General features: G+C 45.0%; 1 protein-coding gene across 3 annotated transcripts in view; it reads right to left on the bottom strand.

The window, feature by feature from the left end:
* SLC45A4 (solute carrier family 45 member 4) overlaps positions 1-25019 on the bottom strand; it is a 90366-nt gene that overhangs the window by 8533 nt on the left and 56814 nt on the right. For all 3 annotated transcript variants that reach the window (XM_066623893.1, XM_066623892.1, XM_066623894.1), the window contains 4 exons: positions 11114-11302; positions 6448-6627; positions 3067-4142; positions 1346-1445 (listed from right to left, as the gene is read on the bottom strand). In XM_066623893.1, coding sequence (XP_066479990.1) covers positions 1346-1445; positions 3067-4142; positions 6448-6627; positions 11114-11302 — 1545 coding nt within the window. The remainder of the gene's footprint in view (positions 1-1345; positions 1446-3066; positions 4143-6447; positions 6628-11113; positions 11303-25019) is intronic.

Here is a 25019-nt window from a genome sequence, read left to right as displayed (position 1 = left end):
TTTTTGCAGGTCTGTCCCAAATCTATTTAAGTCCTTCAGCCTTGGACAAACTATAGTTGTATTATTTTTAAAATGAGTAAAAACAGAGATGCAGAAAACTCAGTCTGCATGTTATCCCCTAAGCTATTTTAGAGCATTTCCTCCTTGAAGAGCACAATACTGGCCCAGGCACAACATGTGCTGCGGAGATAAACTCTGTGGTGAATTTCCCAGATTATATATCTTGTCTAGTCAGTAGAACTCACAACATGAACAATGACTACCCTCGATCCGAAAGTATGTAGATACATTTGCAGGTCAGAGCAGGGAAGCATGCTAAATGATGGCCCCAATTCCTACGGCTTGTTCTACTGGTGTACGGTTAAGAGGGAAAAAATAAGATGCAGGAGGGGATGAAACAAGTTTATCAGTATGAAGGAAGTGGACAGAAGAAGGCTCCCCCCTCTTAGAACACCACCTCTTCACATAATTCAGAATTAACAGAGTTTATTGCCACAGGATATTATGAAGGCCACATACAGGTGTGCCCTGGTATCTGCAGGGGTTTGGTTCTGGACTCCCCACCCCCTGCGGATACCGGGGGATGCACTTCAATCATGTATTTCAATGCATTCTGGGGTAAACCTGGGCAGAGACAAGGACCAGAGCATGACCTGGAAGAAGCCAAAGTGTCTGCCTGGAGCCCTGCAACACAGCAGAAGTGTTGTGCAACAATCTGGCAAGTTACTGGGGGATTTTTTTCTTTGTTTCTTAACATGTTTGAAGTTGGTTCCCCAGTATCTGAAGATAACTGAAATGGTGAATACCAGATCTGCGGATAACGGGGGACGCCTGTACTTAAACTGGCACTTCTGAATGTTGGTTGGGGGAGCAGGGGAAGACTATTGATTTTGGGCTCCTGGAAGCATCATGTCCCCCATGGGAAAGAGAACACAGGACCTTTGTTCTGATCCAGTAGGGCTCTTTTTATTTTCTTAGGGTGAGGGTAAGGGAAGTTTACCATGGGTATGCTAAATCCACTGACCAAAGTAACATCTAGACCAGCTCCACATTTATAGGAAGTGTTCTCCTATATGCCTAAAGACCACTGAAGTTTCTCAATTCCAGAAGTGCCCTGTACCTACTGGCTGGGTGCCAAAACCCAACCCCTCTTGCGGCAAGTAGAGAGCCTAAGTGGTGCCAGTTGTGGAACTGCTACCATTAAAGAATGTGGATTTCAGACGGTTCCTCTGCTAAATTTACGTTTATCCATAAAGTTTATCCCCAATACTACACTGTGTTGGCCATCAATATTGTTCTGACCTGGAGAATGATCTTTTCATCAACTGACTCTGGAACTTCTTACCTGAACACACAGCAGCGGTAGCAGCATAGATGACCAATCCCCAGCAGCCATTCTGAACTCCAGCATTGTAGGCATGCAGTTCGGTGGAATTAGAAAGAGCCTGCAAGAAAATGAGGACTGTTTACTAGGTCACATTCACTCGAGCAGCCTTGCAAATAAGTCCGCTGAGTTTATGCAGTTGTCCATCGGCTTGCCTGCACACGCCTACATTTCTCTTTTTGGTCACAGTTAACCAAGAACCAAACTTTGCGATTTCCTTTATAGCAATGCTTCTTGGGTAAAGCTAACTTGCAATGAGGTGCTAAATGGAAATTAAGAAGGGACTCTATTTGGGGGATTTGCTTTCTGACCCTTGCTTGCATGAATGAATTTCAATTAAAATTTTGTGTAGAATGTAACAGAATCATGGAGTTGGAAAGGGCCTTCAAGGCTCAACAAGGGTGTATCAGAACAGAGGCCATTCAACATCTCTGAACGATAGGTTCAGAAGCTATCATATAGAAAGTAAGAAACTAAAATATTAAAAAACCTCCTGCAAATGAGTTTACAAAAAGCAGATGATGCTGACTCCATTAAGAAAAGTAAACCAGGACACAAGCTTCAGAGCAGACTACAAAACTTGCACCATCTCACCCCCTCAGTATTAACTAATCTGACCTGGTACATTTGGAATCTTTCCTTACACAACATACAGCATTTAGATCCTGGGCATAAAGCCTGGGCCCTCCAAGGGAAGTGTCATTGGGGGTGAAGATCCAAAGCACTCAACATGCTGTGGCATTCTGATAACTAAGAGGACCTGGGCTATCCTCACTAGTCCCAATATACTGACCACCAGATTAAAGTCAGAATGGCCTTCCAAAGTGACAGAAGGACTTGTGCAAGATTTCCCTTGGCTGTTTTCTCCAGGATTACTACATCCAAGGACACACCCATAAGGGTAAGGTGTATCCCATCTCTCATTCTGGACAGCATCCCTGATGGTTGCATCACGTACGTGTTATGTTCTAGAAAGGCCTCTACAGTAGTTTAGATTGTGAGCCCTTTTGGGACAGGGAGCCATTTAGTTATTTGATTTTTCTCTGTAAACCGCTTTGTGAACATTTAGTTGAAAAGTGGTATATAAATACTGTTAATTTATTATTATTATTATTATTATTATTATAGCAGCTGGGACAGGTGGTTAAGTAACTATAGCAGGTGCCTCACTGTGCCATGTAAGCAGCCTCTTCCAGTTACTGCTGCAGTCATTCTGGGCAGCAAAGGCAATGCACAGGTGCTCAGTGAGTGCCTGCGCACTGCTGTTGCTGTCCAGAATGGCTCCAGCAGGAAGTGGGAGGGGCCACTTACAAGGCACAATGTAGCACCTGCCATACTTACTGCCCCCCCCCTCTGGCTACACTACTGGGCCTCTATTTGTTACAAGGTACAGTAATAACTTTCATTTGACATTCCTCAAGCTATCAGGATAAACAATTTGTTCTTTCGAACACAGTATTCACTTCCTGGCTCCCCATCACTCCGATTGCCATTGCACCTCTGTCTGGGACATCAGTTAACACCAATGTACGAGATGCAAACTAAGCATGTAGCTATTTGACGGATGAGAAGCCAAACAAAGTGAAACACAGGAGCTCAAGGGCTGCTACTCTTGGGTCCTCCTCCCTTTATTTTGTCCCCACTCACTGTTTTGCAAGTTGGGACACAAACTTTGGGCTTACCTTGGGGTTACCATTAAAGATGACCTGTCCCATAAAGTCAGTATAGAACACTGCTTCGGCAATGATGGAAAACCAGGTTAAGAGGTGACAGAGGCACAGCCGAAGCAGTTCCCTGGGCATCTTCAGCATGGACAGCCACAAGAGTCTGACTGTGGTTTCAGTCTCTCCTTCTTCACTCTCAGTGTCTCCACTGGAGTTAGTCGCGCCACTCTGATTCCTATGCCTATATCTCTGCCGCTGCCTCTTCTGCATGTCATAGATGTCATTCATGCTCCGGGAGGACTTAATCAAAACAATGGCATTGGCCCGCCTGAAGCGGTAACGGTGGGAGCCAATTTTGCCATAGTAGGAGAAGGTATATGACGGCTGGCGGTAGAACATGTGTCTTCGCCTGCGCATAGAATTTGAAGTGTTTGACTGCTTCATGCCAATCCTAGCGTGCCCGTTCAGGAGGTCTTTTGGTAGGGAACCATTGCTGTTGGGAACTTTGGCTTCATTCAAGTGATTCTCAAGTAACATCTCCTCTTCCTTCTCATTTTCCCTGAGGAAAGCAGACAGGCGGTTGAATTTGGATTTCATGAGTTCCTGGCTGGTGCTGTGAGGGGTATTTGGGTAAGAAGTGTCCTGGAAAATGGAAGGCTCAATGTCATGGAGGAAAAGCAGCTCAGACTCAATTTCCAGAGTGGCATCTGGCATGTGCAGCACAGAGTCGCTCTTGCTCCGCACGATGTCCACCTCCAGGAACTCCATGTTGAGGTCTTGCTCAGACTGCACCTCGTCAGGGAACAAGGAGTTCCCATAAGGGTCTTCCTCGCTAATGACATTCAGCCGATTCAGAGGTGGGAGGCTGCCACTCAGCTTGACACTAGAAAGGGTGTCTGCTTCGTCATCAATTCTGTCCTGCTGAGGGTTGTACTGCTCTTCTTCAATGCTGAAAAGGTGAAGGACAACAGAGACGGAGAAAATAATGGCAGCGAAGAAAAAGAGGACTTGCTTTTGGGATTTGAAGATGGCCCCAAGGAAGGTCTGTGTCCAGTCCAGGCCCCCCAACATGTAGCCAATGGCACCTCCAAGACCTACGAAAGAGAAGGCAGAGCAAAGTGGCACAGCTGCTGCTTGGTGGAAATGTTCAGAACAATTCAAAGTGATGAGGTGGAAGACCTCCCCTTTCAGAACTGCTCTCCAGATTGGAAGAACAGAACACCACAGCCAAGTTAATGCACACAATTCATTCCAATTTCGGTAGTCATAGGAGAGTAGGGCAAGGAAGTACACAGGATCCTGTTGCCTCAACCCCAGCCCCACAAGATCTTATTAGATCACCTACCCCTGCCCTGACTCTTGAGAAAATGTTCAGGACTGCACACATGGTCCCCAGTCAGGCTGAGAGACACTAACTGGGCCAAGGGCACCCAATGAGCTCTGAGACTCAGCAGGGATTTTAGCCCAGGTTCTTCTGTGTCCTAACCAAGTGCTATTCAAACTGGGGTGTTGCGACGTCCCAGCCTGAGGGCCCTGGTCTGTGCCCCCTTAAGATGCGGGTGCAACCTAGAGGCGGGGGGAAGGCAGCGGTGCCACCCCCAGGATTGTGCCATTCAGGGGGCTGTAGGGGCTTGGGTGCACTTACCCAAGCCTCCTGCAGCCTCCCCGGGGTGTGGGGAGCCCGGCACGACTTCTGGCAGGGCTCCCCGCAGCAGGAAAAGTGGATGCGGAGCAATCGCGCCCCGTCCCCGCTAAAGCGGAAGTGGAACGCGATCGCTCTGCATCCACTTTCACTGCTGCGGGGAGCCCTGCCAGAATTTGTGCTGGGCTCCCCGCACCCCGGGGAGGCTGTAAGTGCACCCAAGCCCCTGCAGCCCCCTGAGGCTTCCCCCCATCCCCGTTGCCTCCTCCCCCCGCCCCTGCAAAGACTTACTGGCTCTCAAACTCTCCCAGAGAGTTTGAGAACCACTGTCCTAACCCAGTACTCTGAGTACTACACCACATTTACCCCATCTCTTCTCAGTAATAAGGACTAGAAATGTGCTTTTTAGGTGAGATTCACAGAAAATTGAATTCTTTGTCCAATACCATGTTCTGAACTTCTTTTGGTGCTCTTGTAGAGTATGGCATAGATACTTCACAAGGAAGCACCCCCCTTTCAGGCCCCTGCCCCCTTCTATGGGCAGCATTTCTTTTGAGAGCTTGTGGTCACACAGTTATGGTATGTGGGCAAAGCCTCTCATGAACCCAACACTGCTCCCCAAACCACACATTTCTAAAGCAGGAGCCACTGACGGTTGTTTGCATTTTAAGAGTCACTGCAAACTTCTACTTGTGTGCACTACACAGCAAACATTTTTTCCATGCTCAGGGTGCCTTAGGCAAATTTTTTGCTGGATTGCACTTGAGTAGATCAGCTGTCATGTTACAAGGAGTCAGACTTGCAGAAACCCAAGATCCATACCTCTGGCCCAGGGGTGCCCAAACCCCGGCCCTAGGGTCACTTGTGGCCCTCCAGGCCTCTCAATGTGGCCCTCAGGGAGCTCCCACTCTCCAATGAGCCTCTGGTCCTCCGGAGATTTGTTGTAGCCCACACTGGCCAGATGCAACTGCTCTCAGTGTGAGGGTGACTGTTTGACCTCTTGAGTGAGCTGTGGGATGAGGACTTCCTCCACTGCTTGCTGTTTCACGTATGTGATGCAGTAGCGGCAGCAAAGGAAAGGCCGGCCTTGCTTTGTGCAAGGCCCTTTATAGGTCTTGAGCTATTGCAAGACCTTCATTCATTCATATAAGTTCATCTTTAATATATTCATTTATGTAAACTCATGTAAATTTATTCAAATTTTAAATGTAAATTCATTCTTTTCTCCCTCCCCCTGGCCCCTGACACAGTGTCAGAGAGACAATGTGGCCCTCCTGCCAAAAACTTTGGACACCCCTGCTCTGGCCTAAAGTGTTGTCTCCAGTCTAGTTTACAAGAATTCCCTAAAATTCCAGAAGAATTCTCTTCTGTCTAGCAAGGTTTTGTCAGTCAGTCACCAACACTAAACTGGCAAGCAAATTCAGAGCTACCTTGGAACTCTTTGCCCAAGATTCAAGGTTGGCTCTGCTCTGATGGCAACTGATAGTGTTTCTGTTCTATTTAGCTTTTGGGCTTGAGTCTGTATTGGTCTGTTCTGTCTTCTCTTAGTTATGCCGTTTCAATATCATTTCTGGAGCTATATACTTTTTAATGTGGAGGTTTGGATTTGGGGGAGGGGGTTAGGCTAACTATTGACAAACCACAAAGAATTCAATTTAATTTTTAAATTAATAGAATGTAGTTCTAATCCTTTGGGATAAGGTGAACATTAAACTGAAAAATTACGAATGTTAGTTCTTGAAAACAAGAGAACATACCAGCTGAAAAGGCGTGGATATTGAGTGCCATGTCCTGCTCTTCGCTGTCCACCACATCCAGCAAATAGGCTCGGATTGGCCCCTCTGTTGCGTCTGCACAGAAATCCAAGACCACCACCCCAAGCACAGTAAGAACAATGCCAATCGGCTGCCTATCTGGGACATCTCCAATGGCTAGACCTGGATCGAGAGAAGGAAGAACCCACACAGAAGGGTTGGACATTTTTTGTTTCTGTGAAGAACCGGTTCAAGTAAAACAATAATAATTTCTCAAAAGAAAACGTTCATCTCTTTCACACACGGCCAGTGTGACCATTGGAAAGATTCCTCCAGTTGTCAAGATGGCCATTGCCACCTTGCAACCCAAGCTGTGCTAAGCCTGGGCCAGAGGCAGCAAAGGCAAGCAGGCTTTTCAAAAGCACACTTTGTACCTTTACGATAGACAAAAACTTAAAAAGAGAGGTTGAGAAGGACAGGGGCAAATGGTGTTCAAAAATGTTAAAAAAGAATGACACAATTTGTGAAAACATTGAGAAAAAAGGAGGAGGAAGCAGCACTAAACCTGCAGGGCTATAATTACACCCCAGAGTTAAGGACGTGTTCTCAAAAACCAATTATGGGAGTTGTCACAGTTTTGGAGTATTCTGGGGGACATTTTAAAAAATAAGTTATGTAAATTGTCTTCATCTGCAAAGAACATGCAAAAACACGCGGCCAATTCAATGTTCTGGTTCCTACTTTTAAAGCCCTGTGTGGCATGGGTCCTGCTGCGCATCAGCCTGTCCATACCAAGGAAAACTTTAGAGGCCACCCTCCAGGTTCTCCCACTGTCTGAGGTGAGGCAGGTGTGCCTGTGGACAGGGTCTTCTCAGTGATGACACCTTGGCTGTGGAGCACTTTTTCTAGGGAAGCTTATTTGGCACCCACTCTTTAATTTGTTTGGCACCAGGTGACGTGCTTTTCTATTTTCCTAGTTTTGATATGCATTTTAAATTCCAGATGAGGCTGGTTTTTCTAACAGCAACTGATAAAGACAGCTTTTATTGTGTAGTTTTACATTACTTTGCTGTCTGATATTGTCATTTTTAATACTGATGTGGGCTGCCAGAGAACACTTTTATTTGATGAAATCTCTTTCTAGAGGAACAGAATGGGGAGGGGTCCTGGCACAGTGGTGGAGCACCTGCTGAAGATCCTGATATCTCTAGGTAGGACTTGGAAAGTTCTATGAGCTGCTGCCAGTCAGTGGAGTCAATTCTGAACCAACTGGCCCAGTCCTCTTGCCCAGCAGAAGCTTTATTGAACTAAAATATTTTTGTCTTTAAAAAGTGACACTGGCAGCTTAAAAATTAAACACAAAAATATATCAAACAAAAAAAGTAACACTATAAAACTGTGGGGGGAGGGAAGGGAGGGGGAGGAATGGTCGCCGCATCTCAAAAAGGATATAGTGGAAATGGAAAAGGTGCAAAAGAGAGCGACTAAGACGATTACGGGGCTGGGGCACCTTCCTTATGAGGAAACGCTACGGTGTTTGGGCCTCTTCAGCCTAGAAAAGAGATGCCTGAGGGGGGACATGATTGAGACATACAAAATTATGCAGGGGATGGACAGAGTGGATAGAGAGATGCTCTTTACACTCTCACATAACACTAGAACCAGGAGACAGCCACTAAAATGGGGTGTTGGGAGAGTTAGGACAAACAAAAGAAGATATTTCTTTACTCAGCGTGTGGTTGGTCTGTGGAACTCCTTGTCACAAGATGTGGTGACGGCATCTGTCCTGGATGCCTTTAAAAGGGAATTGGACAAGTTTATGGAGGAAAAATCCATTATGGGTTACAAGCCATGATGTGTAAGTGCAACCTCCTGGTTTTAGAAATGGGCTATGTTAGATGCAGGGGAGGGCACCAGGATGCAGGTCTCTTGCTATCAGGTGTGCTCCCTGGGGCATCTGGTGGGGCCGCTGTGAGATACAGGAAGCTGGACTAGATGGGCCTCTGGCCTGATCCAGTGGGGCTGTTCTTGCATTCTTATGAAGAGAGAAAAAAGCCCAGGAAGATGAAGTGATTAGTCAACAGCACTAAATGTGGTCAGCAGCTGAATACGCAACAATCTCCCACATTTACCTGGACTGATTAAATGGCTCCCACTGGTTTCCTGAAACGTGCAGGCCCGCAGACTTTTTGGGTATACTTTCTGGGAATCTTCTACAAGTGGCAGCATGTCTACCAAATCCAACTTGCTCTAACCCCCAGGACAGACAGGGTCACAAGCCGGACTGCCAGCCTTGTTTCTCCCAGTAAGACACTGCTACAGGAGTGGAGTCTGTGGCTGAGTTCCCAAGGATGGTAAACTCCCAGCTCCAATTGTTTCCCCAGAACGTCGCTATTTCTAACAGCTTTGACAGGGACAAGGAAAAAGTTATTCTTCCTCTATGGTTAGTCATTTGATAAACAATTTTTAAATCATGCTGTGATCTTTTTTTTCCTCCTTTCTTCAATGCATGCTCTAAGATGAGAACAAAAAGTGAAAAGATCTTTCTTTCCCCCCTACAAATAATGTTGGAAACAGGATGTGTTTGCGAGATATGCATTAAAGGGAAATCAGAGCACAACAGGAAACACGTCCCTGTGAACAGGTTCCTACGGTTTTCCCATGCCAAGAGCCGGCTGCATTCATTCTTGCTCCCACTACTGTGTCGCCAGTGACCATTGTATTAATGGGAAGGTGTGCTTGCAAAAAGCAGCTCATGCCACGTTAAATATGGCAGGGAGTTTGAAAAAGGAACAAACAAAGGCCAGGACAGAATCTGAGATGGTAGCGGTTTCAATGCAACCGTACGGAGGGAAGTGTCTCTGCCTGTCTGCCATAACAGTGATGAGAATGCTGGTTCAGTGCTCAAGTTACAGAGGGACAGCCACTCCGCCATCTTCCTGCTGTGAGACAGGGTCAGGGGACCATGGTTTGACTAAAACTGGGGATGGGGAGTCAGGAAGGAGGTTTTAGGATTTCATGACATGAAATTCACCTTTCCCTCCATAATTTCCCCCAAACTGCCTGGGACATGGGAGATTTGGGTCTGAGTTCCCAAATTCAGCCATGAGACTTATAATGTGATTTCAGATTAGCTGCTCTCTCTCAGTCTACTCTGACCCTTCACAGCTTAAGGATAGTGATTTTCAACGGAAATGCCACGAAAGATCAACAGGATTTTGGAGCACGGTATTGAAAATTGCTGAAAAACTCTTCTAGGTTCTGCTGCTCTGTTTCTACGGCAACTGCCTGTAGTAACAAATGGTCTGGGACACCTTCCCTAGAAACAGAGCAGCAGAATTCAGAGGAGTCTCCTGGAAGCAACATCTCAAGAGGTGAAGATCAGAGAGAAGACCACAGAGGTCAATGTGCTATGAGAAGAAAAATGGTGAACATGGCTGTCTTAAGACCTGGGTATCAGAAGGAGAGCCTGTTGCTTCCCAGATTGGTAGGTATTCCCAGATACTCTGGGAAGCTTAATCAACAATATCTCCCTGTTAGTGGACGGCTATTGTACTATCCAGCTCTGAAATGACTGGATACAGTACAATTCTAGGCATGACAGAAGGGCATCTCCCAGTGCTGAGAGGGGCTTACATCTAGTTAGTGCGTTTAAGATTGTAGCTGTGATGTGGATAGTCAAATGACTGTCCTGAGCAGTATTAAAAATACTGTGTCAGAAAGGATAACATTAGACAGCCCAACACATTTTGCCATCTTAAAAGTCAGACCCACTCTTGGTACATTCTGAATTCAAAAATGGTGCTGGTTTTGTCTGATTGGCTCTAGTTTTGGGGTACAGCATAGCCACCTTATATGCTGATTCATGCAGCTTCCTCATGAGGAAGCCATGGTGCCTGCTTTTATTGTGCCATTTTTGGATTCAGCACCCCAAAAATATTCTGAACTTGGTCATACACCCTTAGCAAGTAAAAAGGGTTTTTTGGGCAGACCTGTGCTTCATTTGATTTCATTTAATTACTTTGGGCACTTCTGTCCTGCCTTAAAATGCTCAAGGCCAATGAAATCAATGACAATAAAATCATACAAAAAAACAAACCAAGAGTGAAATCGCAACAAGACGGCAACCAAAAATGGAGCCACAATAAAAAACAGTAAAACCAGCACTTAAGGTAAATGCTGCATATCTTGCTAATAAAAGACGCATGTGGAGAGAGTTTTTCTTATCAGTCAGAAGATGGGTGGGCTTGCTCCTGAGCAGTCAAATTTGAGATATCTTTATCTACCACTTGCAACTCCACAGAAAGTTTCCCCACATTTGGATAGTCAAGGGTGGGGAGGACAGGACACCTGAGAGTATTTCTATGGAAAATGGAATGTGGACTTTCTTTGCTCACTCCCTGTAAATCCCTTCTTAAAAGCCATCTTTTCTCTGAAGCCTTTGGCATCATGCCTTAGTCCTCATCCCCCACTGCAAATAAGTTTTAAGCTTATGCAACTGGAACAATCATATAAGCTTCCTCTGTTACCTCCTGTCTCCATCTCTCCCTTGTTTTAACAGATAAACACTGTAAGCCCCTTGGGGCCTGTCTCTTCACTCTGTCTATGTACATTGATGGCATTATACAAACACATACATACATAAATGAAACAACACCATTACATTTACCTATAACGGAGCCGTTTAAGAAAAGGGCAACTCCAAAGAGGACTCCAATGCAGAGAGCAAGAATAAAAGGCCGCCGGCGGCCCCAGCTGAGAGTGCAGCGGTCACTTGCGGAACCTATCAAAGGAGTGAAGATCAGGCCCAGGATCGGACTAAGGAACCATGTGAGACTGTAGTACTGTTCAGGAAGACCTAAGACAGATAATACAAAGAGGGAATATGTGTTATTGAATACAACCATAGAACAGTCTAGAACAGTCTTTACCTTGCTAAAGTTGCTGTAATATTAACTGCAGGAACCTGGGTGGCCCCCAGAACTAGTCCAATACTCTAACTCTGGCTCCAGTTCTGTTTGACATCCTTGTTAAGTGCTGACATAAGCATTATTGTAAGATAGCAATATCGTTGCACTGATATGCACTGACATCATGTGCTTGGACTTCATAGATAAGGGCAGTTGAGAAAGTCAACTGAGAGAAATATATATTGGAGTATGCTAGTTTCCTATTTGGCTGGTATCTTAAAAAGAATTTCTGGGGGAAATTACTTAGGACCAAGAAGACATGAAAATATATTTTATAAGTGTAATACTGCCTAGTAGCCAGTAGATGGTGCCAATGGCAGCATTACTTTCACAGAGAAGGCTTAAAAAACACAGCAATCCCCTTTCCGACACAAAGTACTTAATTTATCACTTCAGGTCACTATCTGAGAGGTTCAAATTAGTAATCAGGCCACCAAGGTCACACTTGCAAACCCCATGAAGGTGAAACCATCTGATTTGCCAAGATACACAAGACCTGGCTGAGGCTAGGTTTTGACCTTGCAAACACAGTCAACAAGCAAGCAAGCTTTCTGTGCTGCATTTGGGACTGGGATTACGACAATCCTTGCCTGAGATAATTTAAGCAGCAGTCTGGGGTAGTCTACACTGCTACTATTTAAAAAGGATAGACAGACAAATCCGCAGACTTGCACTATGAGATAATTAGCTGGGCTTTCTCGAACCTCCCTGGAGCATTCGTGCAGCTACACATGCAGCTCACCCTCATGCAATTATTACGTTAGAAAGTGGGTGGATTCACCAGCTGGAACCAACTGGTGTGGCACTCCTAGTCAATGACCTCTGGATCATTATTTTGGCACGTCTTCTGACTCGAGCCCTTTTACGATCTCCAGAACACGCACTGCCAAGTCTATGCTAGAGGGAAGACTGTACTAAAAACAAGTTCTTCCTGGAAAGGTTCAGCCCTCCCAGAACACCCTGAGGCGTGGAGTGGAAAGCGAAACCCATTTGTAGCCTTCTTTCTTAAGTGCAACCTGGTGATTACAAAGCAGCTTCAAAAATGGCTTTCAGAGCTCAGCATTCCTAGAAAAGTAGATGCTGCTTTTCAGGCTCTCTGCCTCTCGCTCGTATCCCTTCATCTGACATGGAACAAGACACAGCAAGGGACTGAGATCCAGATGAAGCAGAATAAAGGAGAACTCTGTCTGAATTCCAGTCTGCTGCTAAGAGAAAGAGACTCCATACACAATTTGCTTGTAAAAGGTCTCTTAATCTAATCTGAACCAACCAAGCACAAAATTAAAACCCACTTGAAATGTTCTCAGTTGTTGATGTGAATATGCACTTGGTTAGACTAGACACTTCAGCCTTTGGAACTCATAAACCATAGAGTAGTGTTTCTCAAACTGTGGATCAGGACCCAGTAGGTGGGTTGCGAGCCAATTTCAGGTGGGTCCCCATTCATTTCAATATTTTATTTTTAATATATTAGACTTGATGCTACCATGGTATGTTACTGCATTTGGGGAAATGTTACAGACATGTACTTTTAACAGGCTTCTAAGTATATGCTTTTAACAATGATAGTCAATTGGACTTACTCCTGGATAAGTGTGTGCAGGATTGCAGCCTAGGATTGTAGAAATTTTCCTGCTTGATGATGTCACTTCTGGTGGGTCCTGACAGATTCTCATTCTAAAAAGTGGGTCCCGGTTCTAAATGTGTTATAACCACTGCCATAGAGGACAGAGAACTCTACGTTTTCCTGACTCAAAACTCATTCTGCTCCCAAATTCATTTAAACTGGGGACTCTTGCAAGAAGTTATTTTTGCTTTCTACATTTCTTGATAGTTTAAGTCCATATGAAGAGTTGAAGAGGTAAACATAGATTACTGGGCCGGGGCATCTCCCTTTTGAGGAAATGTTACAGCATTTGGGGCTCTTCAGTCAAAGAAAAAAGGCGCCAGAGGGGGATATGACTAAGATATACTAATATGCAGGGGGTTGGATGGAGTGGAAAGAGGTATGTTCTTTTCCCTTTCACACAAAACACCAGAATTAGGGGATATCCACTAAAATTGAGTGTTGGGAGACTTAGAAAAGACAAAAGAATTGCTTTACCCAGAGTGAAATTAGTCTGTGGAACTCCTTGCCACAGGGTGTAGTTACAGCATCTGATCTAGATTCCTTGAAAAAGGGATTAGACAGATTTCTGGAGAAAAAGCAAATTACAGGTTACAAGCCAAGATGGGTATGTGCAACCTCCTGATTTCAGAAGTAGGTTACCTCAGAATGCCAGGTGCAAGGGAGTGACACCAGGTTGCAAGCATCTGGTGGTCTTGTGTGCTCCTGGAGGCATCTGGTGGGCCACTGTGAGATACAGGAAACTGGACTGAATGGCTCTGTGGCCAGATCCAGCAGGGCTCTTATATTCTTATGGATTGTTGTATTTAGGGTGAAGGCCAGGTGTGCTGGCCTGCTCTGCACCCTGCAGAAGGTATTTGGTGAAATCTTGAAAGCCCCAAAATTCTATTCCTGAGGCCTCAGTCTCATAGAAAGTTTGAAACTGGTGATCAAGATATTGAGAGGTGGAAAACAAGTTTCTCCCTCCTCAAAATGTTATTCTGTGCTTCAGTCATGCTTGTGATCTAACAAACTCCACACTTCTGGAAGTGGGAAGGAACCCTTCCTCCTCATGTCAGGGCCAACTTGAGCCATCAGGAGTCCTGTGGTGCTCTTGCATGTCTGAACTGAGTAACTGCCCAGGATGGAGCTGGAACGGAAGTGGACAGCCCTTCCCCCCTTTGGGCAAAAAAGTCAGGTTTGAGACCTACTTGACGTTTTGCCTGTTCTAGCTTAACCTGAGATTTCAGAGCTCAGGGTATCTTTGATTATCTTTCAAAGTTCAGAGTATCTTTGGTCTTCATAGGGGAAGAAAGTGCATGCCCTCTATTTAACAGCCCTCTATCTAATTGTTGTCTTAACAATTCTTATGCAATGCCTTTTCCCACACAGAGCTCCTGATCTCTTAGGATTCTCAGAAGGTTGACTAAGGGCCCAATCCTATCCAATTTTCCAGCACCGGTGCAGTCGCAATGCAGCCCCAAGGTAAAGGGACAAATGTCCCCATACTTTAAGGAGGCCTCTGTGACTGTTGCCCCACCATGAGATGCAGTGTATGCTTCATTGTCACAGCTGCACCGGCACTGGAAAATTGGATAGGATTGGGCCCTCAGTCTCTACACCAAGTGTCTTGACCATTTGGTGCCAAGCTGCTGGACAAGGTGTTTGGCGTTCTCTGAAGGGACACCCTCTTTGGGGAATGCTCCCCATTGCCAAATGCGCCCCATTTGTTTCCCTCAAGCTTTTAAAAGACAACTGTGAAGACCCCCCCCCCTTCCTCAGAGGCTCTTCTGGGTGAGAGTTTTAAGACGACTTGTTTCTTTGCATATGATGGACTCTAGGCAACAAAAGCTTACACAGCAATAAATGTGTTTGTCCCTTGAAAAATCTCTACCCCTTTTGTCTGGAAATGGCGCCTGAACAACTGTGTGATGCTTCGTCTCTTACTGTCATCAAAAACCTTCTTAAGCCCACCTCCTCTAGGACTCCTTTCCTACAATGCCTTGGTCTTTGTTCCATGCTGGAATGAAGTTAAGCACAAGTCACTGAAGCAACTGCACATTCTCTCCCTGCACCTTCCTCCCCTTCCCCTGTTTCTTTTGTAAGCCCCCCTTGAGTAAGGACCTGTCTGTGGAAAGCATCATGTACATGAAGGATGATACCATATATAAATGTATATACATAAAAGCAGCCACTAAGGGGCCACAAGGACTCTAGATATTTTTGCTGCAACAATACACAGCTATCCCTCTGGAAAGAATCGCTACTACGCACATTCAAATTTCACCATTTCTCTAAGGAGATCAGGGGGATGGACATGGGTTACCTCCTTCTTACCCCAACAACAAACCTGTGAGGGAGGCTAGGCTGAGAGTGGCTAGTCCCAGATCACCCCATCTGGCTAAACAGTATTGTATTTATCACTTCTTCTTCAGCTGCTCATTTAGCCTGGGCCCCAAAGGACGGCACACACTCTTGGTAGCAGCATTCCAAGTGACTTCAGAAATGTTGGATACTCTAGAGCAGCATCCCATGATGATGGCTATCACCATAAGTAACAAATATGCAACAGCCCCCCCCCCAACCTCACCACATGTGTGAGCACAGAAGTACTTTACACTTGCACAGGGGGACATCACTGAACGTGGCCATTAATCTTAATCTTGTCTTTCACTTATTCTGTGAATTTTCTACTTTATTGTACACTGTGGTGAGTTTTTATGGACAAAAGGCAGGTTAAAGATTAATGAAGGATAACTGGGATCCCCAAGCCCAAAAAAACAGCATCCCACCCTCCCATCTATTCTTCCCTGCAAAGAATGTCTTGTTCTCATTCTAAACAGATTATCAGAAAATACAAAACAATAATTATTTGCAAAGTGCTCTGTGTTATGAACCAGGCTGAACAATACCTGGCTTTTTTTCTGCTGACTTCTCAAGTGGGAGAAAAAAAAAATTCAACCTCCCCCTCAGAAGTTACTTAGGAAGCTTTGGAAAACAATCTGGGAAAACAGGTCACCAAAAAGCACCCTTGATAAGCAAAGCTGATTGTAACTTTTTTCTAAACCTGCTTTTCCACAAAGCTTTGACGTCCCACACAAATCAACAGAAAACAATCTCATTTGTTTGCAGCCACTGCTGCCGCTGAGACTGGGGAGAAATGGCATTTCCCAGCAAGCGACAAACAAACAGGACACGGGTCTATAGTAAATAAGTTTTGTTTGTTCTCCCCCCAGACACCCCAACGACTGGCCAACAATAGTGGGACCTGAGCAGCCTGCCGTTCACAGGAAATTGTTAGCACGAGTCCTCTGAGCGAGCCCAGTTGAGGTCAGGAGCGGCAAGGGAGAACTTGCTGGTCTCACGGTGCTGTATTGCCCATACACCTTTTGTGATAAACTCCGTAAGATCAGGGGAAGGGAAAACACCCACTTCCTGATCCTTCAGCGGCAGTAGTCTGGGATGGAGAAGGGGTCCTGCCTCACAAGGTCCGACCTTGCAGACCCTGGTCTTCAGGTTTCTGATTTGAGGGAATTCTTCATCTACTGGCCTAACCTGCCCACCTTCCCCGGGTAACACACCCAGAAAAATTAGAAGCTTCACTTGCTAAATCTGCTACTGGACAAAAGTGGGAGCAGAAAGAATAGCTAAAAGCCCAATGCAGGCACAGGTTTCACCTGGAGAATGTCTATTCCGATAACTAGTAGGACAAACAGGGGGAAAAAAGTAGGCAGCTGGGCTGGCCCATTAGAAAAAAAAATGCCACGCTATTGTCAGCCCCCTCCCCACTTCTGCTGCTTCAAGTGACAAAGATTAGGCCACTTCAATCGAGGGGGAGGATTACTGGGGTTAGCAGTTCACTGGAGACAATTTTTTCCACCATAACACCCTCTGAACAAACTACAAGGTGATATGCCATCATTCAGTCAGGATTTTAAATTGGCCATAGCAGCAAAAAGGGGGAAGCCAGCAACAAAAGCTTCCTTTTGGCTCCTCTTTTAGCCCCCAATCCCTGCAACTCTGAAGTGAAATGCTTCCACACAGCCTTTGGTTAAGCCAGTGATTTTCAGCTGGTGTGCCACGGATGACCCGCAAGTGTACCATGGGAGTTTGAGGACGGTCATTTATTAGTAGGGCAACTGGAGGATTTGATCCCCCTACCAGCAGCATGGCATGCCTTGTCAATGGTCAAAATACTGAAGGTGTGCCTTGACAATTTTAGCACCTTGTCAGTGGGCCATGAGATGAAAAGGGTTGAAAATCACTGGGTTAAGCCCCAGGGGAAAAAAAATTCCAAAACCACAGTGGGGAAATACCTTAATTAGAATCAATGAAAACGTCACCAAATACAATGCAAGCTTTTGAATTATTCAGAACTCTTCATCAGACCGGAGGTAAAGCAAAGCAAGGAAGGGAAGGTGAGCATGATGTTGGCATTTTGTAACCTTCTTAAGACAGAATATAGCAAGCCTAATGATAAACGATAAAGAACTCCTGCATTCCTTCCCATTCTTTCACTTCCTTTGTTATCCCCCTTTTTCTTTCAGACTGAGGAACAAGGTCCTATGTAAGTGACATGCAACTTGATGACACAATATAAAGTTTAAAGCAGCTGGAATGCAGGTGTTAGCCAGACTTCGTTAGATTAGATTCTGCAAGGAACAAAACAGATTTCAGGGTGCGGAGCAGAGGTTCTCAAACTCTGAGGGAGCTTTACTCTCTCAGTAAGTTCTTGCGGGGGAGGGGCTAGTGCAGCGACAAGATCCCCAGGATCAACTTACGGGGGGGGGGGCACTTTACACTTACTTCAAGGCGGCAGGGCTGCAGGAGGTGCGGGGAGCCCTGCACAGCACTCCCTGAGGCTTGGAACGTTCGCTCAAAGTGGGCGCAAATCACCTCCTGCAAAACGGAAGTGCTTTGCGCCCGCTCTTAGCAAATGTTCCAAGCCTCGGGGAGCGCTGCGCAGGGCTCCCCTCACCTCCTGCAGCCCTGCCTGCCTGCTGCAGCCCTGCCTTCTTGAAGTAAGTGCAAAGCGCTCCCCCTTGGTGAGTCGATCCTGGGGATTGTGTTGCTGCCTCCCTCCCCTCCTCTCCCCTTTAAGGGATGGGGGAAGCGTTAGATGAACTAGTGGGTTGCGACCCACCAGTCTGAGAACCACTGGTGCAGAGGGTTTGAGACCACAATGGCTGCTCACCCCATCTATGTAAATATAAAATCTTGCTGTTATTCAGATCTGTCTTCAGCACCAAGTGGAATACACAGCTCCCTGGTGGGGGAATGAGCAGATACTTCAAACCTTCTCACTTAACAGAACCTTTGGCCCTAGAGACTGGTGGGACGGGAAAATCAACGACATTCATCGTATGGCATAAGTACAGGCATGCACTGCTTAACAAAGCTGGGGCTGCTGACAAAATGGTAACCCTGGGTCAGGTTCCTCCTGCCCGTAACACACAGCAAAATGCATTGGTCTGGTCTGGACAACCTGATTCACCACATCCCGCATGTTAAATAATGTGGCTTAGCAAAGCAGGCATAGGAACACGCATACAGGAGCAGTTCAGACAAACTGGCCCCATGGGACTCGGGAGGATGTTTAAGGGAAGCAAGGGGAAGGTCCAAGACATGCACATCATTTAATGCATACGGCTGCTCAGACAGAAATATTATCCCAATGAGTCCATCATTTGGCATTTTCCTGTCGCTCCTCCTAAAGATGCTGTATGTTGTCCTACCTTGCTCCACAGGATGGGTTATAGGGGTGGGGTCCCCCATTTTCAATTATTTTATATACAATTCCATATTCGTTGTTTTAAAAAGGCAAGGGTGGGAGGGTGGGTGCCTAAGTAGATGTGGTTAAAACAGAAGGAGTGGGATCACATGGCCAAGACCACCTGAAAGCGATACAAGAGCATTTTTAACATATTCCTCTGCACTTCAGCTATCTGGTTTCCTAATCAAGGTGCTGGTGTTATAAATGGCTTGTGACCAAGATATTGGAAGGTCAACTTGTTGTCATATGAACTTGCCAGTTCGGTAAGCTTGCCTGCATCAAAAGACCTACTATAGATTGCCAGTGCTGCCTTTAGTAAAAAAAAAAAAAAAGAGTGAGAAGCGCACAGATGGGTAGGTAGGGCCTTTTAAGTGGTGGTAGGATATCTCCCACACTGTTCCACTGACATCAACTTGGCTGACTTTACACGGGCACTTGCAGATGCTTTTTATTTCCATAGGCTCTTACTACGGCTTTTTAAAATAGCTGCTGCAATTTTAATTGAATGGTAGGGCTAATGATTGCTTGTTTCTTACTTCTGCTTGGTATTGCCTTGAAAGTTTCACTTGAAAAGCAGCCTAAAAATATTTTTATTGCTGAAGGATGAAACAACACTCCCCTCCTTTGAAAATACAGGAACTGGAGTAACTCAGCCAGGAGTCGCTTACACACATCTCAGCTGTGTTACATTGGGCCATGTTCTCAACTGCTCCAATTTCCATATAAACATGGAGGAGGGGAGAACAAACTCAACATCTTCACTTCCCAAGTTACAAGGTTCAGGGCTGACAGGCAAGCAGAACCCAGCTCAATCTTGCTCTTAAGCAACCTGCTGCTGACTGGGGCAAAAGACAACTTCTTCCAATGCATGTTCCAAGATAAAAATCTGAGGAAAGAAATCTACTTATCTCTGACTGCACCCTAGTAGAAAGCTACTCCACACTGGCACGGGAGTGTTTCAATTGCACCGCTTAATTGCAGAGTTTGCTTAGGGTGTCTCCTTTTAATCTGGCAGCAGGTAACCTTGCAACAGATACACACCCTGTGCGGCCATCTAGCTGAATGATTGCAGCTCTAAACAGGCTCAGCCATGGAAACAGCCGCTTGCCATTGCCTCAGAAGACACTGAGGTTTGCTTGCAGGACTCCACCCAGTTGGTCATGTCATCAATGTCCATCTTACACACTTCCTTTTAGAACTGACCCTTGAAAACAAAGACAAGTGCTTGTGTGCTGCCTTTATGGCTGCCAACATCATCTTTGACCGCATGCTGAGACTGTGTCCACACCAGCTGTTTCTTTTACAAGGGCAACTGTTACCTGCATTGTGGGGGGATGCCAGCAAACCTTCCCTCCTGGAGCAGGCACAGAGTAAAGTCAGTTATAGGGAACTGCAACGTGTGTGTGTGTGTGTGGGGGGGGGGGGTGTTAGTCTATGAAACACTCTTGCCGTTGATCAAGATTGAACATCACAAGGCACTGGAAGACCCATAAAAGAACACCAATTCTAGCAGCTCTCTTGTCTATCGCATGCTTGGGAATATACAATGATCTTCCATTCTCTTTTCGTCCCAACTGCCCCCCCTTCTTAAAATCTCTACTATAGGCAACAGCTACTGGGTAGAAGTCAAATATCTTGCAGTGTATTAACAGCACTACCTTTTACTTAAGTCAAAAAGGCATCTACTCTTTTTGTCATGGATTAAGCGAACTATAAAGCAAAATGCTTTCAAAAATAGTATTTGTGAGGAACCAAGAGGATAATGAGCCTGGTGTTTTCTGTTCCTGAAAGATCTGACTTTTGAGGAACTGCTGCATGAGACGTAGGTATGCATGACATGCCTTCCTCTCAAGCGCTGATGCAACTGGAAGCAATGTCAGCCCTTTGAAGTAAACAGCTTGAATAAATTGGAAGTGCTGAAGTGAGCCTCCCACTAGGGAGGGCATTTATGTGCTTGAGTGGCAGCCTCCCACCCCAATTAAGCTGCAGTGCCTTTTGATAAAGTAAATGCTGTTGGAATCACAGATACAATAGAAGATTTTAGATAGGAAGCTACTATTGCTCACCTGAAGCTGAAAAGGGTGAGATGCTAAAGGCACATGAGAGTCTCTCCTACATGGGGAGGGGGAGGAGAAGCTGCTTGCTTTACATTCAGTACTCAAGACCTTCATTGTTGCACCATTTCCCCATCATCTCTCCATACAATGTTTGGCATGAGCTAAGCTGATGTTCTGCTGGTGTATTCATTTAATACACTGGGTATTGTACTGGGTATTTAAGTACAACTTTGTGAAGAATATACATGATCCAGATGGCAGGATTTGAAAACAGATCAGTGTCTCTATAAACATCAGGCACAAATGAAGAACACTGTAGAAGACAACAAACTGGGCAGTCTCAGAAGGTCAGCTTGCATTTTAAAAGCAAGTCTCTAGGCCTCATGGTGGTGAGAAAAAGTTTAATATGTTTAGGCACTACCCGCTAAAATGGCAGAGCAAAACTGAACAGAACATTACTGGTCAGGGCAAAGCAGAGAAGGAACTGAATATCCTTGCTTGAAGCATGCAGCTTTGAGAAAGCTCCTCTCAGTGCACTCAAAACAAACTATACTCATTTATTACCCAATCTATTTTGCACCATTTGAAGGGAGTAGTTTGCCTGCCCTGCCCTAGTCACGCATGCCAAAATAGTTCTCCCTCTCCAGTTTTTTCCCCTCCAGCTCCTGCTGCCACAAGTCTCTAAGGACAGGCAGTCCAACTTCTGACAGCTGGGGGAGCCACATGACCCTGGCATCATTCGCTGACTACGCAAGTTTGGAAGTAATTGGCAGTGATGCAATGTCACCACCAATTACTTCCATGTTCAGAGCCACTAAAGTCAGTGGGTTCTGAGCCACCCACAGAAGGATGTGGGTGCAGTGGGGCTTTCGATCTCCCTTCTGCACCATTCAGGCTTCTTCTCCGAATGAGAGCCAGAACAGCGCAGCAGAGAGACAAAAGGCTACTGAAATGGAAGGGGGTAGTGTGTGGTGTCTGCGGCAGGGCTTTCTAGGGCCACCAAAAACAGCCTGTAGGCCACATGTTAGACCCCCCTGTGCCAAGAACTCCTGCAAACTCTAAAGCAAGCAAGCTTTAGCCACACATGGGACTCAGAGCAGGATCTCCCTCATGGTATCTAGTTCACAAGTGTATGTATATACCTTTTGCCCCTACTACTCCTTAGCTTTCTTTGCAGCTCCTAGTGATCAACTGTTCCCTCCCTTCAGATTCCTTTAATTACAAAGGTGGATGTGCATTTGCTCGGTATCTTAAAGACTTACTAGCTAGGATAGGAGTGCTGCCTAATCACAGCTGATCTGCCCCAAGATAGCAGCTAAATTGCACCTACCTGCTATCTCCTTCCAAAACCAAGAACACTACCCGAATCTTTGACAAGACTCATTTCGCTGGGGGTTAATGAGGATTTTAAGCAGCAGAAAAAGCTTCCTGATGGAAGGCCCAAAAAAGCTGTTGAAAAGCAGGTACTCTAATGTCACATAGACTCTAAAGGCTGTACAGGAGATGCTGGCCTGCCAGAGTTCAGCTGCCTACAAGTGCACGTGCAGGTCCAACCCAGGCTGCTAAGTTATTTGCCGCACTGTAATCTTCCCATCTCTCCCCCTCTATGAAGGGCTGTAATTAAAATAAACAGGCTATACATGAGGCCCCCACTTACACTCCACACGGGTTACATAAGCCTGCAGTGCACTTGCTGCAAGATTAGACAACAGTTACAATGACATGTGTCGCCCACAGACATCCAGCAGCCCAGTTTATCCCCAGCTCAATAGAGCTTTCGTCATTTCAAGGATATTGACCAATTTAGAAATGAGTTCCCATAAGGATAATCAACGCAATACAGTGGGAAGCATTCTGAGCAGACCTTGTGAGGAGCGGATTTGGGGTGGTTTATTAACAAGACCTATCAGAGACAAACGATCACCTGGCTCCAAATTCATATTCTGATACTGGCAAGTCAATAAATCTGTCTCTAAAATAGGAATACTGTAGTTACCTTTACCAATCCAAAGCTGAAATAAAAAATAAAAGCACACCAGAATCCTGTGTGATTATACAAGGTGTGGTCAATGGTACTATGAGGAAGAAATGTAAAAAATATTGCGGGTAGGGATCGATAAGAGTACTGCTCTAAAATCCTGTCAGATCAATTTTTCCTGTTTTGGGAAAACTTTTTAATCAGAGATGCAAGAAGCTGTATGTGGTTTATTGGCAGAGAAAATAGAAGCCAAGGGTGAATTTTTTTTACCACTAAGTCAAAGAAAACTGATGATATCAGATCTAAAAACTGTAACACGTGGTTTGAGAAAGTGTTGCTAGAATCAGTTAAAAAACAGTCAAGAGCAATGGAGAGCAAAACAGAAAACAAAAGGTGCTTGTTTTTCTCTCCCAGGAACAAAGAACAGCATGACTGTATGTGGAATAGTGTGGTTTTCTGGAAAGGAATACTATTTGATGCTGCAGGCTTTAAATGATTTGTATTTGCCTCAAATTCTAAGGCCTAAAATATAGTTTCTATTTGAAAAATTTTCTATGGTTTCTATTAAAAAAGAAATAGAGAAATGAAACAGTGAGAGTTACAAGCAAAATCAGATGTAGCCCTACCCAAGTTAAAGGCATTTTACAAAAGTAACTTAAATCCAAGGGGTAGATTAAACAATTGGGGGAAGGGATATGGAGATTTTGTGGAAGTTGAAGCATAGTAATTAAAGCTGTGCAATTATAAATGCTCTCAATGTTTTCAGCAGAGAAAGAAAAGTTTTCAAAAATAGAAACGTACAAAAGACACAAACATTTTAAAATAAAGCTTCAACAATTAACACAAGTTTTGTATGATATGAGTAAATGTGAAACGTACATTAAGGCTGCAAGTTAGTTTTCCACTGGAGCTGCCTGGATTTTTAAATTTTAAAAAGTGTGAGAGTAAGAAAGGGTGGAGAGGCAAGTGTGCATTCAGAGTCCACCCTCTCCCCAAAGGAAGGCTCCTGCAGGTCCCTTTTTGTCATAATGCCATTACTAAATACTGTGCAATTTTAATATTGAAAAGTGGCTTTAAAGGAATAAATCCACTTTAGTATGCTAAGCCATATGAAACAGATACAAAGCAGCTATTGAGGATTCCACTTCATCCATCCGATGACATGACTGCAACCACCACAGCTTCTGCTGAAATAAAATAGTCTTAACATCCTATAAGACAGTTTTCATGGCAGATTAGCACAACCACTCATCTACATTTTTATTTAAAAGACTATAAGAACCACCCTTCTGGGTCAGGCCAAGGGCCCATCTAGTCCTATTTCTTGTATTTCACAGTGGCCCACCAGAGGCCTTCAGGAACACATGATATTTGCATCCTGTTGCCATTTCCTCTCACCTGGCATTCCAAACTAGCCCACTTCTAAAATCATGAGGCTGAATATACCCATTGTGGCTTGTAACCTGTGATGGAGTTTTTCTCCAGAAATCTGATCAATCCCCTTTTTAAAGACATCTAGGCCAGATGACATCACCACATCCTGTGGCAAGGAGTTCCATAGACCAATTGCACACGAGACATTTTCTTTTGTCTGTTCTAACTCTCCTGTCACTCTAGAGGGTATCCCCTGGTTCTGGTGTTGTGAGAGGGAAAAAAATATCCCTCTATCCACCCCATGTATAGCTTTATCCATCCCTTAAGGAACCTTTTTGCTAGACTGAAGAGCCTTGAACACTTTAGCTTTACCTCTACTTCCTCCAGTGGAAGCAATTCTGGATCCTACCTATGTATACTTAAGTTAGATCCAACTCTCCACTTCCTCCATTCTCTACTAGTTCACATGCCCAGTCCCTACCTTTACAACTTCCTCCATGTCACTCTATGTAACTGGAAGGGCCTCATCCATCTCTATTATGTGAAGTTACCTTTACAAATTCCACTTTAAGGTTTTCCTGAATCTGCACTGAGTCACCTGTTCTGTTCTCCTTACTCTTGCTTTGATACTCTGTTCACTCAATTTTTTCCAAGAGTCTTAGTTTATTTGACAGTGGAGATAAATGCATGGCAACTACCGTCAACATTTTATATGCATGTGGAGTTTTTGTAATATTTTACAAACCTATTCACATTCTCCACTCACCCCAAATTGTTGGCCAACCACCCAGTTGTTTGCTGATTTATACATTCCAGG

The sequence above is a fragment of the Tiliqua scincoides genome, chromosome 4 (assembly GCF_035046505.1).
Source record: "Tiliqua scincoides isolate rTilSci1 chromosome 4, rTilSci1.hap2, whole genome shotgun sequence".
NCBI lineage: Eukaryota > Metazoa > Chordata > Lepidosauria > Squamata > Scincidae > Tiliqua > Tiliqua scincoides.
The sequence above is the reverse complement of the archived record's forward strand: the minus strand, read 5'-3'. Positions and strand labels throughout refer to the sequence as shown.